This window comes from Coregonus clupeaformis, chromosome 17, assembly GCF_020615455.1.
Source record: "Coregonus clupeaformis isolate EN_2021a chromosome 17, ASM2061545v1, whole genome shotgun sequence".
In the NCBI taxonomy this organism is placed as follows: Eukaryota; Metazoa; Chordata; class Actinopteri; order Salmoniformes; family Salmonidae; genus Coregonus; species Coregonus clupeaformis.
In genome coordinates this window covers 67567069-67584654 of record NC_059208.1, presented here as the reverse complement: position 1 = coordinate 67584654, position 17586 = coordinate 67567069, and the positions used below count along the sequence as shown (strand labels likewise).

General features: G+C 45.7%; 1 protein-coding gene across 1 annotated transcript in view; it reads right to left on the bottom strand.

Annotated features, from left to right (window-relative positions):
• The window catches only part of LOC121585838 (brevican core protein-like), a 37628-nt gene extending 20345 nt beyond the window's left edge, over window positions 1-17283 (bottom strand). Inside the window, exon 1 of the mRNA XM_045226462.1 lies at window positions 17103-17283. Within this exon, the coding sequence (XP_045082397.1) occupies window positions 17103-17122 (20 nt within the window). The 5' untranslated portion in view covers window positions 17123-17283. The remainder of the gene's footprint in view (window positions 1-17102) is intronic.
• Window positions 17284-17586: the final 303 nt, after the last annotated feature.

The window sequence follows — 17586 nt, the reverse complement described above, 5'->3', positions numbered from 1 at the left end:
CAGGCCCTTTTCAGAAAGGACAGGGCAACAAACTTTCCTTCATACTTTTCAGTACTTTTCAGATCCTTCTCCAAAAAGGTAGGTTTTTACCTTTTACCTCACATACAGTGGCTTGCGAAAGTATTCACCCCCCTTGGCATTTTTCCTATTTTGTTGCCTTACAACATGGAATTAAAATGGATTTTTGTGAGGTTTGTATCATTTGATTTACACAACATGCCTACCACTTTGAAGATCCAAATATTTTTTGAGGCGAAACAAACAAGAAATAAGACAAAAAACAGAACTTGAGCGTGCATAACTATTCAATACTTTGTAGAGCCACCTTTTGCAGCAATTACAGCTGCAAGTATCATGTGGTATGTCTCTATAAGCTTGGCACATCTAGCCACTGGGATTTTTGCCCATTCTTCAAGGCAAAACTGCTCCAGCTCTTTCAAGTTGGATGGGATCCGCTGGTGTACAGCAATCTTTAAGTCATACCACATATTCTCAATTGGATTGAGGTCTGGGCTTTGACTAGGCCATTCCAAGACATTTAAATGTTTCCCCTTAAACCATTCGAGTGTTGCTTTAGCAGTATGCTTAGGGTCATTGTCCTGCTGGAAGGTGAACCTCCGTCCCAGTCTCAAATCACTGGAAGACAGAAACAGGTTTCCCTCAAGAATTTCCCTGTATTTAGCGCCATCCATCATTCCTTCAATTCTGACCAGTTTCCCAGTCCCTGCCGATGAAAAACATTCCCACAGCATGATGCTGCCACCACCATGCTTCACTGTGGGGATGGTGTTCTCGGGGTGATGAGAGGTGTTGGGTTTGCGCCAGACAGCGTTTTCCTTGATGGCCAAAAAGCTAAATTTTTTGTCTCATCTGACCAAAGTACCTTCTTCCATATGTTTGGGGAGTCACCCACATGCCTTTTGGCCAACACCAAATGTGTTTGCTTATTTTGTTCTTTAAGCAATGGCTTTTTTCTGGCCACTCTTCCATAAAGCCCAGCTCTGTGGAGTGTATGGCTTAAAGTTGTCCTATGGACAGATACAGTGGGGGGAAAAAGTATTTAGTCAGCCACCAATTGTGCAAGTTCTCCCACTTAAAAAGATGAGAGAGGCCTGTAATTTTCATCATAGGTACACGTCAACTATGACAGACAAAATGAGAAAGAAAATATTTTTAATGAATTTATTTGCAAATTATGGTGGAAAATAAGTATTTGGTCAATAACAAAAGTTTCTCAATACTTTGTTATATACCCTTTGTTGGCAATGACACAGGTCAAACGTTTTCTGTAAGTCTTCACAAGGTTTTCACACACTGTTGCTGGTATTTTGGCCCATTCCTCCATGCAGATCTCCTCTAGAGCAGTGATGTTTTGGGGCTGTCGCTGGGCAACACAGACTTTCAACTCCCTCCAAAGATGTTCTATGGGGTTGAGATCTGGAGACTGGCTAGGCCACTCCAGGACCTTGAAATGCTTCTTACGAAGCCACTCCTTCGTTGCCCGGGCGGTGTGTTTGGGATCATTGTCATGCTGAAAGACCCAGCCACGTTTCATCTTCAATGCCCTTGCTGATGGAAGGAGGTTTTCACTCAAAATCTCACGTTACATGGCCCCATTCATTCTTTCCTTTACACGGATCAGTCGTCCTGGTCCCTTTGCAGAAAAAACAGCCCCAAAGCACGATGTTTCCACCCCCATGCTTCACAGTAGGTATGGTGGTCTTTGGATGCAACTCAGCATTCTTTGTCCTCCAAACACGACCGAGTTGAGTTTTTACCAAAAAGTTATATTTTGGTTTCATCTGACCATATGACATTCTCCCAATCCTCTTCTGGATCATCCAAATGCACTCTAGCAAACTTCAGACGGGCCTGGACATGTACTGGCTTAAGCAGGGGGACACGTCTGGCACTGCAGGATTTGAGTCCATGGCGGCGTAGTGTGTTACTGATGGTAGGCTTTGTTACTTTGGTCCCAGCTCTCTGCAGGTCATTCACTAGGTCCCCCCGTGTGGTTCTGGGATTTTTGCTCACCTTTCTTGTGATCATTTTGACCCCACGGGGTGAGATCTTGCGTGGAGCCCCAGATCGAGGGAGATTATCAGTGGTCTTGTATGTCTTCCATTTCCTAATAATTGCTCACACAGTTGATTTCTTCAAACCAAGCTGCTTACCTATTGCAGATTCAGTCTTCCCAGCCTGGTGCAGGTCTACAATTTTGTTTCTGGTGTCCTTTGACAGCTCTTTGGTCTTGGCCATAGTGGAGTTTGGAGTGTGACTGTTTGAGGTTGTGGACAGGTGTCTTTTATACTGATAACAAGTTCAAACAGGTGCCATTAATACAGGTAACGAGTGGAGGACAGAGGAGCCTCTTAAAGAAGAAGTTACAGGTCTGTGAGAGCCAGAAATCTTGCTTGTTTGTAGGTGACCAAATACTTATTTTCCACCATAATTTGCAAATAAATTCATTAAAAATCCTACAATGTGATTTTCTGGATTTTTTTCTCCTCAATTTGTCTGTCATAGTTGACGTGTACCTATGATGAAAATTACAGGCCTCTCTCATCTTTTTAAGTGGGAGAACTTGCACAATTGGTGGCTGACTAAATACTTTTTTTCCCCACTGTACTCCAATCTCTGCTGTGGAGCTTTGCAGCCTGTCTGATTAATGCCCTCCTTGCCTGGTCCGTGAGTTTTGTTGGGCAGCCCTCTCTTGGCTGGTTTGTTGTGGTGCCATATTTTTTAATAACCCAACCCTGATCTGTACTTCTCCACAACTTTGTCCCTGACCTGTTTGGAGAGCTTCTTGGACTTCATGGTGCCGCTTGCTTAGTGGTGTTGCAGACTCTGGGGCCTTTCAGAACAGGTGTATATATACTGAGATCATGTGACAGATCATGTGACACTTAGATTGCACACAGGTGGACTTTATTTAACTAATTATGTGACTTCTGAAGGTAATTGGTTGCACCAGATCTTATTTAGGGGCTTCATAGCAAAGGTTGTGAATACATATGCACGCACCATTTTTCCGTTATTTATTTTTTAGAATTTTTTGAAACAAGTTATTTTTTTCATTTCACTTCACCAATTTGGACTATTTTGCGTATGTCCATTACATGAAATCCAAATAAAAATCCATTTAAATTACAGGTTGTAATGCAACAAAATAGGGAAAATGCCAAGGGGGATGAATACTTTTGCAAGGCACTGTAAATTTAAAAAATGCAGTTTTGTGTACCTTGACCACCAGTTAAATTATCTTTATTTTACCCCTTTTTTATGATATCCATTGCTGCAACTCCCCTATGGACTCAGGAGAGGCAAAGGTCGAGAGCAATGCGTCCTCCGAAACACGACCCTGTGTCACGGATTCTGCCGAGGCTGCTCCTCCTCCTGGTTCGGGCAGGCTTCGGGCATTCGTCGTCCCCGGAGTACTAGCTGCCACCGTTGAATGTTTCTATGTTTGATTGCTTTTGTCTGTCTTTTACACCTGTGTCCGTTTGTGTCTGATTACGTGTCCTATAAGTTGCCTGTTTTGTATTGGTTAGGTTGTGTGTTGTTTTTCGCCTGTCCGTAGTGCTGCGTGTTTTTGTATCTGTTTCGTTGTTTAGTGTAATACGCATAGTTTGCGTATTGCTCGCCTCTGTTTTGTTTGAGGCCGTTTACTGTATCTTTGCCTAGTGGTTTCACAGTAAACTTTGTTGGACTAAACTTCGGTGTCCTGCGCCTGACTCCCACACCACATACACCTCAGCCTTGACAGAACAACACACCAGTATGGAGTCAGCAGGAGCAGTGGCGGCACCCAAGTCGCTGGAGGATCGGATCAGCGACCAAGACATCATGATCCGGCAACTTGGGGCCGCCATGAACGAGGTGTCCAACACTCTGCGCCGGTTGGTTACGGGAGAGGTGCCCACGCCTTCTCACACCATCCCATCACCAACGGCCAGTCCTCCTCTCTCAGCACCGGAACCCAGTGGCATTCGGCTCTCGCTCCCGAGGGCATATGATGGTTCTGCAGCCGGGTGTCAGGGGTTCCTCCTGCAGGTGGAACTCTACCTGGCCACCATACACCCAGCGCCCTCGGGATACGAGGCGTCTCCGCCCTCATCTCCTGTCTATCCGGCAAGGCGTTGGAGTGGGCCAACGCCGAATGGAGGGGAATAGACGCCGCTACCATCACCTACGCAGAGTTCTCCCGCCGCTTCAGGGCTGTCTTCGATCATCCACCTGAGGGGAAGGCGGCGGGGGAGCGTCTGTTCCACCTCCGACAGGGGAAGAGGAGCGCACAGGAGTTCGCCCTGGAGTTCCGGACTCTAGCGGCGGATGCGGGGTGGAATGAGAGGGCCCTCATCGACCATTACCGGTGTAGCCTACGAGAGGACGTTCATCGTGAGCTGGCCTGCAGGGACACCAACCTATCCTTCGACCAGTTGGTGGACATCTCCATCCGTCTCGACACCCTGCTGGCTACCCGCGGACGTCCCGAGTGGGGGTCGTCCATTCCACCCTCCAGCACCTCCGAGCCGATTCCCATGGAGCTCGGAGGTGCTGGCGCTAGAGAGAGGAGGAGAGAGAACCCGAGGGGGGCCATCCCCTGCACCAACTGTGGCCGTGGAGGACACACCGCGGCCAGGTGCTGGGGAGGGTCTCCTGGGAGAGGGGACAACAGGTCACGCACTGGGGAGTCATTTCAGGTGAGTAGGCGCCCCACTTACCCAGAGCTCTCTGTTGGTCACATGTGTATACCTGTGAGATTTCCACAGGTGGCACCTCATTCCCAGCATAAGGCGCTAGTAGATTCAGGCGCAGCTGGGAATTTTGTTGATCGGGCATTTTGTTATAGGTTAGGAATTCCCCTTCGGCCGGTAGAAGCCCCCTTTCCTGTTCATGCCCTAGACAGCCGGCCATTGGGGTCGGGGTTGATCAGAGAAGACACAGCACCACTTAAGATGACGACGCAGGGGGGTCATGAGGAGATCATTCAGTTTTATCTGATTGACTCTCCTGCGTATCCCGTGGTGCTGGGGCTTCCCTGGTTAAGCGCCCATGATCCTACCATTGCGTGGCAACAGAGGGCTCTTATGGAGTGGTCTGCCCAGTGTGTAGGGAGATGTCTAGGGGTTTCCTTAGGGGCGACCTCGGTAGAGAGTCCGAACCAAGTGCCCGCAATGCGCATTCCCCCTGAATATGAGGATTTAGCACTGGTGTTCAGCAAAACGAGGGCAACACGGCTACCACCTCATAGACAGGGGGATTGTGCGTAGATCCCTCTTTACCATTCCAAGTAGAGGTAGACGCGTCCGAGGCCGGTATTGGGGCAGTCCTGTCACAACGGTCCGGCACGCCACCTAAGCTCCGCCCCTGTGCGTTCTATTCCAAGAAGCTCAGCTCGGCGGAGCGTAATTATGACGTAGGGGACAGGGAGCTGTTAGCTGTCGTCCAGGCCCTAAAGGTGTGGCGGCATTGGCTTGAGGGGGCTCAACACCCTTTCCTCATTCTGACTGATCACCGTAACCTGGAGTACATCCGGGCAGCTAGGAGATTGAACCCTCGTCAGGCTAGGTGGAACATGTTCCTGACCCGGTTTGTTTTTAAGATCACATACATCCCAGGGTCCCAGAACGGTAAGGCAGACGCCCTGTCCCGGCGGTATGACACAGAGGAGAGGTCCATTGAGCCTACTCCCATACTGCCGGAGTCTTGTCTGGTGGCTCCGGTGGTGTGGGAGGTCGATGCGGAGATCGAGCGGGCACTGCGTACCGACCCTACTCCCCCCGAGTGTCCTGTGGGGCGGACGTACGTTCCGCTCGAGGTTCGTGATCGCCTTATTTATTGGGCTCATACATCACCCTCCTCTGGACATCCAGGTATTGGCCGGACAGTGCACTGCCTTAGCGTGAAATACTGGTGGCCAATGTTAGCTAAGGATGTGAGGGTTTATGTCTCCTCCTGCTCGGTGTGCGCCCAGTGTAAGGCGCCTAGACATTTGCCCAGGGGAAAGTTACATCCCCTGCCCGTTCCACAACGACCATGGTCCCACCTCTCGGTGGATTTTGTGACCGACCTACCCCCCTCCCAGGGGAATACCACCATTTTGGTCGTTGTGGATCGGTTTTCCAAGGCCTGTCGTCTCCTCCCAATGCCGGGTCTCCCTACTGCCCTACAGACCGCTGAGGCCCTATTTACCCACATGTTCCGGCACTATGGGGTCCCCGAGGATATTGTGTCTGACCGAGGTCCCCAGTTCACCTCCAGAGTCTGGGGGGCATTCATGGAACGCTTGGGGGTCTCGGTGAGCCTTACCTCGGGGTACCACCCAGAGAGCAATGGGCAGGTTGAACGAGTCAACCAGGATGTGGGTAGGTTTCTGAGGTCCTATTGCCAGGGCCGGCCGGAGGATTGGTCTAGGTATATCCCCTGGGCAGAGATGGCCCAGAACTCTCTCCGCCACTCCTCCACCAATTTAACACCTTTCCAGTGTGTTTTAGGGTATCAGCCGGTCCTGGCACCATGGCACGAGAGCCAGATCGAGGCCCCCTGCGGTGGATGAGTGGATTCGGCGCTCGGAGGAGACGTGGGACGCTGCCCATGTCCATCTGCAGCGGGCCATCCGTCAACAAAAGGCGGCGCCGATCGCCACCGCAGTGAGGGACCGGTATATGCACCGGGAGATCGAGTCTGGCTCTCGACTCGAAACCTGCCCCTCCGCCTGCCCTGCCGGAAGCTGGGTCGGCGGTTTGTGGGGCCCTTTAAAGTCCTGAGAAGATTGAACGAGGTGTGTTACAGGTTACAACTGCCTATGAGTACAAGAATATTAACCCCTCGTTCCATGTGTCTCTTCTCAGGCCGGTGGTAGCTGGCCCACTCCAAGAAGATGAGATAAGAGAGACCCCTCCGCCCCCTTTGGACATTGAGGGGGCCCCCGGCGTACAGGGTCCGGACCATCTTGGACTCGAGGCGCCGGATGAGTGGTCTCCAGTATCTCGTGGAGTGGGAGGGTGCGGTCCGGAGGAACGGTGCTGGGTGCCTAGGAGGGACATCCTAGATCCATCCCTCCTGACTGAGTTCCACCGTGGGCATCCCACGCGCCCGGGTCCGCGTCCTCCTGGCCGTCCCCGAGGCCGGGGTCGGCGCACGGCTGGAGCCGCGCGTCAAGGGGGGGGTACTGTCACGGATTCTGCTGAGGCTGCTCCTCCTCCTGGTTCGGGCAGGCTTCGGCGTTCAGTCGTCCCCGAGTACTAGCTGCCACCGTTGAATGTTTCTATGTTTGATTGCTTTTGTCTGTCTTTTACACCTGTGTCCGTTTGTGTCTGATTACGTGTCCTATAAGTTGCCTGTTTTGTATTGGTTAGGTTGTGTGTTGTTTTTCGCCTGTCCGTAGTGCTGCGTGTTTTTGTATCTGTTTCGTTGTTTAGTGTAATACGCATAGTTTGCGTATTGCTCGCCTCTGTTTTGTTTGAGGCCGTTTACTGTATCTTTGCCTAGTGGTTTCACAGTAAACTTTGTTGGACTAAACTTCGGTGTCCTGCGCCTGACTCCCACACCACATACACCTCAGCCTTGACACCCTGCCAAGCCGCACTGCTTCTTGACACACTGCTTGCTTAACCCGGAAGCCAGCCGCCCCAATGTGTCGGAGGAAACACTGTTCAGCTGGCGACCGAAGTCAGCTTGCAGGCGCTCGGCCTGCCACAAGGAGTCGCTAGAGTGCAAAGGGACAAGGAATTCCTGGCTGGCCAAACCCTCCCCTAACCCAGATGACGCTGGGCCAATTGTGCGCCGCCTCATGTGCCTCCCGGTCATGGCTGGCTGTGACACAGCCCAGGATCGAACCTGGGTCTGTAGTGACGCCTCAAATCAAATCAAGTGGCGCAGCAGTGCCGTAGACTGCTGCGCCACTCGGGATGCTCTTGATCACCTATACGATTCATCACCTATACATCACCTATAGAATTATAATTTCACTCATTATAACATCTTTATGCCATTCCCGTTTTTTCCTAGATGCACTTTCCAAAAATTCTGCAGACTGAGCCTAAATGACCATTTACAGCAAATATATATAAAAAATGTTTAAACCTATCAACCCGATATGTTGCCTAGTTTGCTGCCGTTTGGCTTAGCTGGTCGTAAAAACCTTTCTTCCTCCATGAATGATGAAGGGAGAATCTCAATTGGATTTGCTCAACTCCTTGCGTCCTCTCCTCCATCCTCTCCTCTTTTTAAAAAAGGTAAAATGTAATCAAGGAGAGAAGGAGAGGAAACGTGGGAAAAAATCCACTTCTATGAAATGAGACCTTCTTTACTAGCGCTTGACGTTTAAAGGTGTGGTATCCCAAAATAAATGTATGAAGTAGTAAAAATAAATGTTGCTAGTTGTGCTAGAGATTTTATAGATAAAAGTATAAGTAGCGTATCATTTTTAAATATGTGCATGTGCAACAGTTGATTCAAAGGGGGTGTGTCAGATTTCAAAAGTCTTCAGCGGAGGATACGCAGAGGATGCACTTCACAAGAGGAGGCTATCGAGGTGAGGAGGACACTCCTGTGTTGGCCTACTAACGAATTGACACTCCTCGACCACTTATTAGTTTCCTGGTCACGGAGGAGAGGAGGACGGAGGAGTCGAGGAGAGGACAGACTTTTTTCCAATTGAGAATCTCCCTGAATGTTTTGACTGGTAGCCTTAGCAGAGTTGCCAACAAATGGTCATTAACAAGGTAACACTCCATCTTAACTCCTCCTTCACATTTACTGGATTGGTTGAACAATGCAGAAGAGAACCTCCCCCGACAGTTTTTTATTATCGTCAAGACCAGAATGTGGGGGATCTTGTTTCAGGCGTTTATTTTATGCCTGGCTACGTTAGGTTAGCTCAGGGTTTCCCAAACTCGGTCCTGGGCCCCCCCCTCGGTACACGTTTTGGTTTTTGCCCTAGCACTACACAGCTGATTCAAATAATCAAAGTTTGATGATGAGTTGGTGCCAGCTGGTGCCATCTAGCGGTGGTGAAGAATAATGCATTTTGGGGAAATTCTGCAGCAATGGTCAATTATGCGGATAAAGGCAAATTTGAGTGCATTTTCTGCTACAAATTCAATGATTATGGAAAACCAACCATTTGGAAAATGCTGTAATTATATGTTTTTGTTACACATATTTGTGAATACTGTTTTTGTTTTATTTGTATGAGTCAGACAGAGTAGACTATTAACAGACACAGTAGACAATTAAGTCACTGACTGCAGACACAGTTTTAGAGACAAGCAGAGTCTGTGAGCTGCTCAAAAAGCACAACCATGCTCACATTAAATGAAGCAGGTCCTCTCATCAAAATACACACAAATATTCTGTGTGTGTGTGTGTGTGTGTGTGTGTGTGTGTGTGTGTGTGTGTGTTTTGTGTGTGTGGGGGTATATGTGTTCATGTTGGGGGAGTTCACTCCTATCCAGCTGGCTTGACTCAGGCCTTTTTAGTCATTCTATGTGACTAAAATTCTAATAATCAAGCACCAGTTGCACCAATCCACTTCCAACTCAGTTTCACAGAGCTTACTACTAGCCTACTAAATTAGCCCTAGACACCCTCAAAACAGAGCCACGTTCATTCGGCTGACCAAGGGCAACCTAGTACATATGTTATACATGTACACTTCTCTGGATACCCAAGGTCACCTTATATCATGATACAAGTAATGGTAAGGAAGAGATAAGAGCAGGAGACATAGCCTACTCTGAGCTGTTTGTGTTAAAGGGCTTGTACAGTAGCTACTCTGATGCGGGTGGAAGTTACAAATGTATAAGCGGTTGTCGTTCGATCTGTTGGAGTCTTGAAGTACTTACAACTTTGTAGTCCAATTGAAGCTTGTTTTGCTTTTCAAGTGCTTTGAGATTTGTTCACTTGTATGTGTTGTGTACTGCAATTCAGCTTTTAGCTGCCAAGTACGGCCTACAAGTAAAATGTAATAAACTACTACTACTAAGTCAGTCTTGTGGATATTCACTTTGATGAGTTAAGTGAAATTGAAAGTAATGTCCCTATATGACCCTTTGACTGTGAGCATTTCGGTACCACTTCAAAGCATGTACCTAAAACGATGTCTTTACAAAGTCATTACATAGGCAGGGACAGTTTAACTACAGTGTAAGTACATAATATTCTATAATACTTAAAAGGTAGACTCTGCGTTACGACGTTGGCAGGAGCAGCACCGCAGAAATTGAGATGAGAATGATGCAAGACTTTCTCTCACACAGTCACACATAGTGTCTGCGCATGTGTACGGGTGTCCTTCACGTAGCTACGTGGTACAGGGCCAAAACAGCAGATAAGTTTAGCCTCACGCTTCAATGCTGAAGTCACTCGCAATCGAGTCGATTGCAGTGCACAGGTCGTTCATCTGTGCTTTTTAATTCCATCCTTACTCTCATCATTGCTGTTACTGTATATCAAATCCAGTCAAAGGACTCCAAACAAATAGAGTGTAGTATAAAACGGCACTGCCTTGTGGTTGAATAAATGTTGTTTGTATTCGCGCCAGCTGGGTTAGCGCCACAGACAGGCAGCCATTAATACTCTTGACTGGAAAATGTCTCACAAAAGGCGAGCGACGGGCAAGAGAACAGCTGCACACTGTGTTTCACTTTATACCCCTTCTCTTACAAAAGTCCACACTGGAAAATTACAGGATAAGAGACACTGGCAAGTTTTCTTTTTTATGGAAAAAGAAGCCAAAAGCCATTAGGAATCACTTAAAACAGGACTTGAAGAAAAGCAATGACCACATGAAGAGGACACTAACCAAGGACGTCAAACTGTATAATTGTTACATGAGTATCCGTAAACACTGGTTTGTGTTCATCCTAATGGACCAGACTGATAATGGTGAATAAAATGTCCGTCAAGCCTGGTTTTTTGGTGCCTCTCTTGGCCACATCTTTCAGGAAGAACGTCCTTGGCCTCACAGTCATTGTGCCGCCAGCTTTTCTGCTCTTTTTAATTAAGAAAACAGTGAAAAGAACTCAAGCGTGGCCCAGAGACGCCACCAACAGCAATGCCATGTCCAGAAAAAGCTGCCTGTGCAACATCCTCAAGTATATGATACACACAGTACAAAATAGGGCTCTTTCAACCAGTTCTTAAATTCTAAATCATAGTCCACAGACGCTGAGATGTGATAGTACGGCGCCCCATTGTGACATAGCTACGCAGCTCTGAGACCACTGTCCGCGGGGTTGCACAGCCCGAATGTGCACCTTCCTAAAATTCCCAACCAACGCGGTTCTGTGTACGCGTCCTTTTTTTCATTTGAATGTGTTAACAGTTGGAGAAATTGCTTGAGCCGCGCTGAGAATTTGAAAGCCAACAGTCCAATATTGTAGAACACTGCTGTGCATGGTTTGGACTATGATGGACGCTTTATGCAGACACAAAAAGACAGGTACAATGCAAGCAAACCGCTTATGTAATTGTTGAGGAGTAATTGTGGGAACTTTGAAAATAGGTTATCACAACCCATTCTGTACTTTATTATGATATCAAACACTTACAGTGCATTCGGAAAGTGTTCAGACCCATTCCCTTTTTCCACATTTTGTTAAGTTACAGCCTTATTCTAAAATGGATTAAACAAAACATTTTCCTCATCAACATACACACAATATGCCATAATGACAAAGCGAAAATAGTTTTTTTGAATTTTTTGCTACTTTATAAAAATAAGAATAATAAAAACCTCATTTACATACGTATTCAGACCCTTTGCTATGAGACTCGAAAGTGAGCTCATGTGCATCCTGTTTCCATTGATCACCCATGAGATGTTTCTACAACTTGATAGGAGTCCACCTGTGGTAAATTCAATTGATTGGACATGATTTGGAAAGGCACACACCTGTCTATATTAGGTCCCACAGTTGACAGTGCATGTCAGAGCAAAAACCAAGCCATGAGGTCAAAATAATTGTCGGTAGAGCTCCGAGACAGGATTGTGTCGAGGCACAGATCTGGGGAAGGGTACCAAAAAATGTCTGCAGCATTGAAGGTCCCCAAGAACACAGTGGCCTCCATCATTCTTAAATGGAAGAAGTTTGGAACCACCAAGACTCTTCCTAGAGCTGGCCGCCTGGCCAAACTGAGCAATCAGGGGAGAAGGTCCTTGGTCAGGCAGATAACCAAGAACCCAATGGTCACTCTGACAGAGCTCCAGAGTTCCTCTGTGGAGATGGGAGAACCTTCCAAAAGGACAACCATCTCTGCAGCACTCCACCAATCAGGCCTTTATGGTAAAGTGGCCAGACGGAAGCCACTCACCAGTAAAAGTCACATGACAGCCCGCTTGGAGTTTGCCAATAGGCATCTAAAGGACTCTCAGACCATGAGAAACAAGATTCTCTGGTCTGATGAAACCAAGATTGAACTCTTTGGCCTGAATTCCAAGCGTCACGTCTGGAGGAAACCTGGCACCATCCCTACGGTGAAGTATGGTGGTGGCAGCATCATGCTTTGGGGATGTTTTTCAGCGGCAGGGACTGGGAGACCAGTCAGGATCGAGGGAAAGATGAATGGAGCAAAGTACAGAGAGATCCTTGATGAAAACCTGCTCCAGAGCGCTCAGGACCTCAGACTGGGGCGAAGGTTCACCTTCCAATAGGACAACGACCCTAAGCACACAGCCAAGACAACACAGGAGTGGCTTCAGGACAAGTCTCTGAATGTCCTTGATTGGCCTACCCAGAGCCCGGATTTGAACCTGATCGAACATATCTGGAGAAACCTGAAAATAGCTGTGCAGTGACGCTCCCCATCCAACCTGACAGGGCTTGAGAGGATCTGCAGAGAAGAATGGGAGAAACTCCCCAAATACAGGTGTGCCAAGCTTGTAGCATCATACCCAAGAAGACTTGAGGCTGTAATCGCTGCCAAAGGTGCTTTAACAAAGTACTGAGTAAAGAGTCTAAATGCTTATGTAAATGTGATATTTTTTAAAATTAGCAAACATTTCTAAAATAACGTTTTTGCTTTGTCATTATGGGGTATTGCGTGTAGATTGATAAGGAGAAAAAACAATTTAATCAATTTTAGAATAAGGATGTAACGTAACAAATTGTGGAAAAGGTCAAGGGGTCTGAATACTTTCCGAATGCACTTTATACTGCACAAGAGCCATATCAAGGTCAAATCACATAAAAGGCTACAAGCTCTGGGTATTACAGCACTGACTCTTGGACCCATTTTAGTGAGGTTACGTTTTCTGGTTGGGGGATGCTTAATGGAGTGTTTAGTTTAGAAATAACTTTACTCTCCCTCCACTTCCGTCAGTATTTGTTCAGCCCCATTCACTTATATGGACACCTCTCACTTTTCTACTAATGCTCCCACTCCCCATCCCCCCCACTCTTCTCCCCCCAACTAGCCTATATACCGTGTCCATTACTGAACTGAACTAAAGGAGCCCACAGTCCCCGAGGCTGCGTGGTAAAAGCCAGAGAAACAGAGTGCATTCAGAGCGTCCTGCTCTCGCCTCCTGCAGGGTGGGATGAAAGGCAAGAAGGTGCATGATGTCCTGGTTTCCTGGATGAGAAGACTGAGGAGACTGAGTCACGGGGGAAGCAGAGGATGTTAGCAGTCTCTGCACGGCCCAGCGAGGGCACAAAATCCACGTTGTTTTACAGAAAATTAAAAAAGGAATGTTCTGGCCCAGATACACAAGAGAATGTTGGCGGCTTGTTTTTAATTCTCTCAGCTCTTAGTCTCTTCATCACTGGTCTAACCTCCGTAACCCTAGTTCATTCATCTAACTTCCCCTTGTTCAATGAACACCGAAGGGTAGTTCAAGTTCCTTCTTTTAAATACTACCTCTGAATCGTCCCTACAACCTTGTCTGTTAAAGAGATAGTTCACCCAAATTACTTATTTGTTTCCTTACTCTGAAACTGCAATCCACGCTTTGGGTTCAAAGGAAACAATGTAATTTGGGCTAACTATCCATTTAACAACTATGTAGACCTCAGATACCTTTTGTTTGTTCCTCGAACCTGCTTCCTCAAATTCATAAATCACTCATATCTGTTACCACAAAAAAGTCCCTTAGGGAAAATTACTCTCCAACTCCCCAGTGTCTGTTCACTCTATCCCACATACCACGAGTTTGCGCATCTTACCTCTCCAGTGATTTAGGGCCGCATCGTAACTTGAGAAATGTGTGTGTGCTGTAATCGAACTTTCATGTAAATCAAGAATTGATGTCAATGAGAGATTGATGTCATTGACGTGGAAATCTCTAGTCAGGATTATTCTATATTCTTTGGGCTGGACTGGAGATTCTAAATCCTAATTGGTCTATTTATCCATCCATCCTTCCTTCCATTTCATTTAGCTAACAAAAAGTGTGTGAATCACACAACCACCCCCACTATTGCAATTTCAGCTTCTTGAGTGGGAAACAGTTGGTTGAAAATGTCATTTGACTGAACCCAAGAGTCTATCAGAAAGTGTCTTCAAATAAACTGAAATAGCATTGAAATAGCAAAAAGCCAAGAGGAAAATTGGAAATGGAATTTCAGCCAACCTCCTGAATTGACTTAATTGAAATTGAATTGACCCCAACCCTGGTGTCAACATAGTCGTATTACCTACCAGTGGTTGACGAACTCTTCAGAAGTTCAAATTCACAACCAATGGTGGCAATAACATTTGTTTGTCAAGACCGTATCTCCAAACATATCTTGGGGGGTGGGATGTTCTACTGTAATGTGGGATATGGACAACAACCTTTGTGGCAACAAAGTACAATAGCTAGCGATAGTAACAAGTAATATATGCCCACTGTGTCACCAGCCATTTGAAACCACGTTTGGCACTATAGGTTGGTTAAAATGTTCAATATTGATAATAGTTTGGTAGTTATTAGCTAGAATCCTATTGGTGCCACTAGATTAAAGTGTCTAAGCAGTGCCGCAGGGGTCAGATCATATATGTGCAATGATCTTCTTCAGATGGGTTGTATTGAGAGGAGAAGAATACCCTTCATGAGGATAAGCAACAACTCACATCAGAAAATAGTTCCTGATAAAATGAAATATCAACACGGTTTTGTCCCTCCACAGTTGCTACTTAGTAGGCTTTAAGGTCCAAAGCAGCTATTTTTATTTCCTGGTAAGAATTAAGTACTTTACTGTGATTGTTTTCAATTAAAACTCTTAAAAAGAAACAAAAATAGCTTCTTAGCAAAGAGCTATTTCTCAAGCAAGAATTTTGCTAAGACTGTCTGGGAGTGGTCTGAGTGGCGAGTGGAAAACTGAAAACTAGCTGTTATTGGCAGAGAGGTTTGGAACTCTCTTTCTTATTGGTCTATTGATGATGTCACCAGGCAGGCCAAAACTCCATCCCACCAAGACAGGCTGAAATTTCAGGCTGTCTTTTCAAACAGCTCTTACACTAAAAGGGCATTATCATCATTTTCATAATTTCACAGTATTATTCCAACCTCATAGTGTGGAAATGTATGTAAAACAGAGCAAAATCCAGTTTTTGGCTGCATTGAAGTCTGATGTCACTGACAGAGACTGACGCTTATAGACTGTGATGCCAAAGGCAACATGTCTGCTAAGAGACTGCATTAGAGAGGGGGACAGAGAGGGGGGGTAATTTCATTGAAATGACGTCGAAACAAAGTTGATTCAACCAGTGTGTGCCCAGTGGAAATAGAGAGAGTGGGAGAGAGCAAAAGGAAAAATAAAGACTAAAGACAGTGAGAGAGATGCTATTTATGACCCTGTCTAAACTGAGAAGTACTAGGAGTGGTACTGTAGAGGAGGACAGCAAAAATGAAAGTGATGAAGGAAAGCTATTTCGTGCTTTAATGGGTGGATAGAATAGAGATAGAGTTTAATGGTGTTTAGGTTTCTACTTTACAAAAAGGGCTAAAACATAAAAGTCTAAGCCATTGATATCTTTTTTATTTTTATGATTTGATAAAATATTTAATTTGCCCGTTACTCCTACAGCCAATAGAAACGCATTGAATAATACATTAATAAATGGCAAAAAAAGACAGTCAAAAAATAAATAATAAGAAATATGGTTTTGAAGTGTCTGTGGAGATATAAGAAAGCTCTGGAAATATTTTGGTTTTTTTGGACACATATTTAACCCCTTTCTTTCGTTGGCACAAAACTACCTCCATACTTCCATTAATTTGTATGGAGAACACCATAGTATTCCTGAGAGTCTCATCTTCCCATAGAGTGGTCACATTAGTTTATAGGCCGAACCCTTTTGGATGCTACAGACGTTTTTCGTGAGAAGACCGATTTTCAGGACATCTCATGGTCTGACAAACACCACTATAGCTCGGCCACCTTCCACCACAGATGCGGAAGGCCGACATAGGCAGATGTGGTGGATTGAGATGCAGCCCATGTAAAAAAAAAAAAAGAAGAAAACAAAAGAAGATATCTCTAGTTTAAACTAATGGGTTTTGATGGGGATTTCTTTATTATTATGTTACTTAGATTTACGCACAGGTGCATCAATAGACTCTTAAAGATTAAACCAACTAGGGGCCGAAGGTGTCGCCTACTAAATAGCACTGCTTGTGGAACATCTTGCAAAGCTCTTTAGTATTCAACTTTAAGCTACAAAGCAAAGTTAAAGATGTATCAGTCAAAAGACAATGCAGAGAGATTGTGGAATTAAAAGTTATGCTACTGCATTTATCCTCAATCTGTTGGAAAAAAAAATCAAATTACCCATCCGAATTTCACTGTAGAATAAGAAACGTGGAATATTGTTCTTAAGAAAAAAACATTCTGAGTGCGCAGGTGAGCTGCAAAGAAATACGTCCCTAAACGGTCTTATCCTGCTTGTAGCCCTATTATAGCCCATGTAAATAAGAGTAGGCTAAATTCAGGACCACCGGGGAAGGAAAGCAATGAGAGGAAAGAAAGAAAAACTGCATGTCACACATAAGTGCAGGCTATGGGTAAATCCAATATATATACTCTGACAAAGCCAACTATAACTTTCTGCCCTCATCTAAACGCCATCGGTCCAAATTTGTTAGGCTAAATTATCAATAAAACGTCACCTACCGCATTCTTTTGACAAACATTTCGATTAATGGTTGTCCAATCCTGGATTTTATAATATTTTTTTGGTTGAAGGGATGTGAAGTCTTTTCGGTATCGGCTCCCTCACTTGGTGCAGTGCGCGCTGGATAATGCGACGTTCGATACGGTCCCTAAGAATACTGGGAGCTCTATGCAGGTATGGGACGCGTACGTCCGACCAGCTGCAAAGGACAGGGAGAAAAGAGGGAGTTTGAGACAGTGAGGGCAAATATGAAATATTGAACTGCCCACTTTTTTCATTCAACTAAGAGGATGGAGGAGAATGTGTCTGTCAAAAGGGATGGTGTAAAAGTGGGATGGGATGGCATACATGGCAATGCAGTTGAACTGTTTGAGAGACGTCTCAACGTAGGCTTATTCGTCATAAAGCTGATGGTGAATATAATGACGTTTAATGGAAAGGATAACACATAGTTTTATTGCAAGGGGGCAATATAAGAGAGGA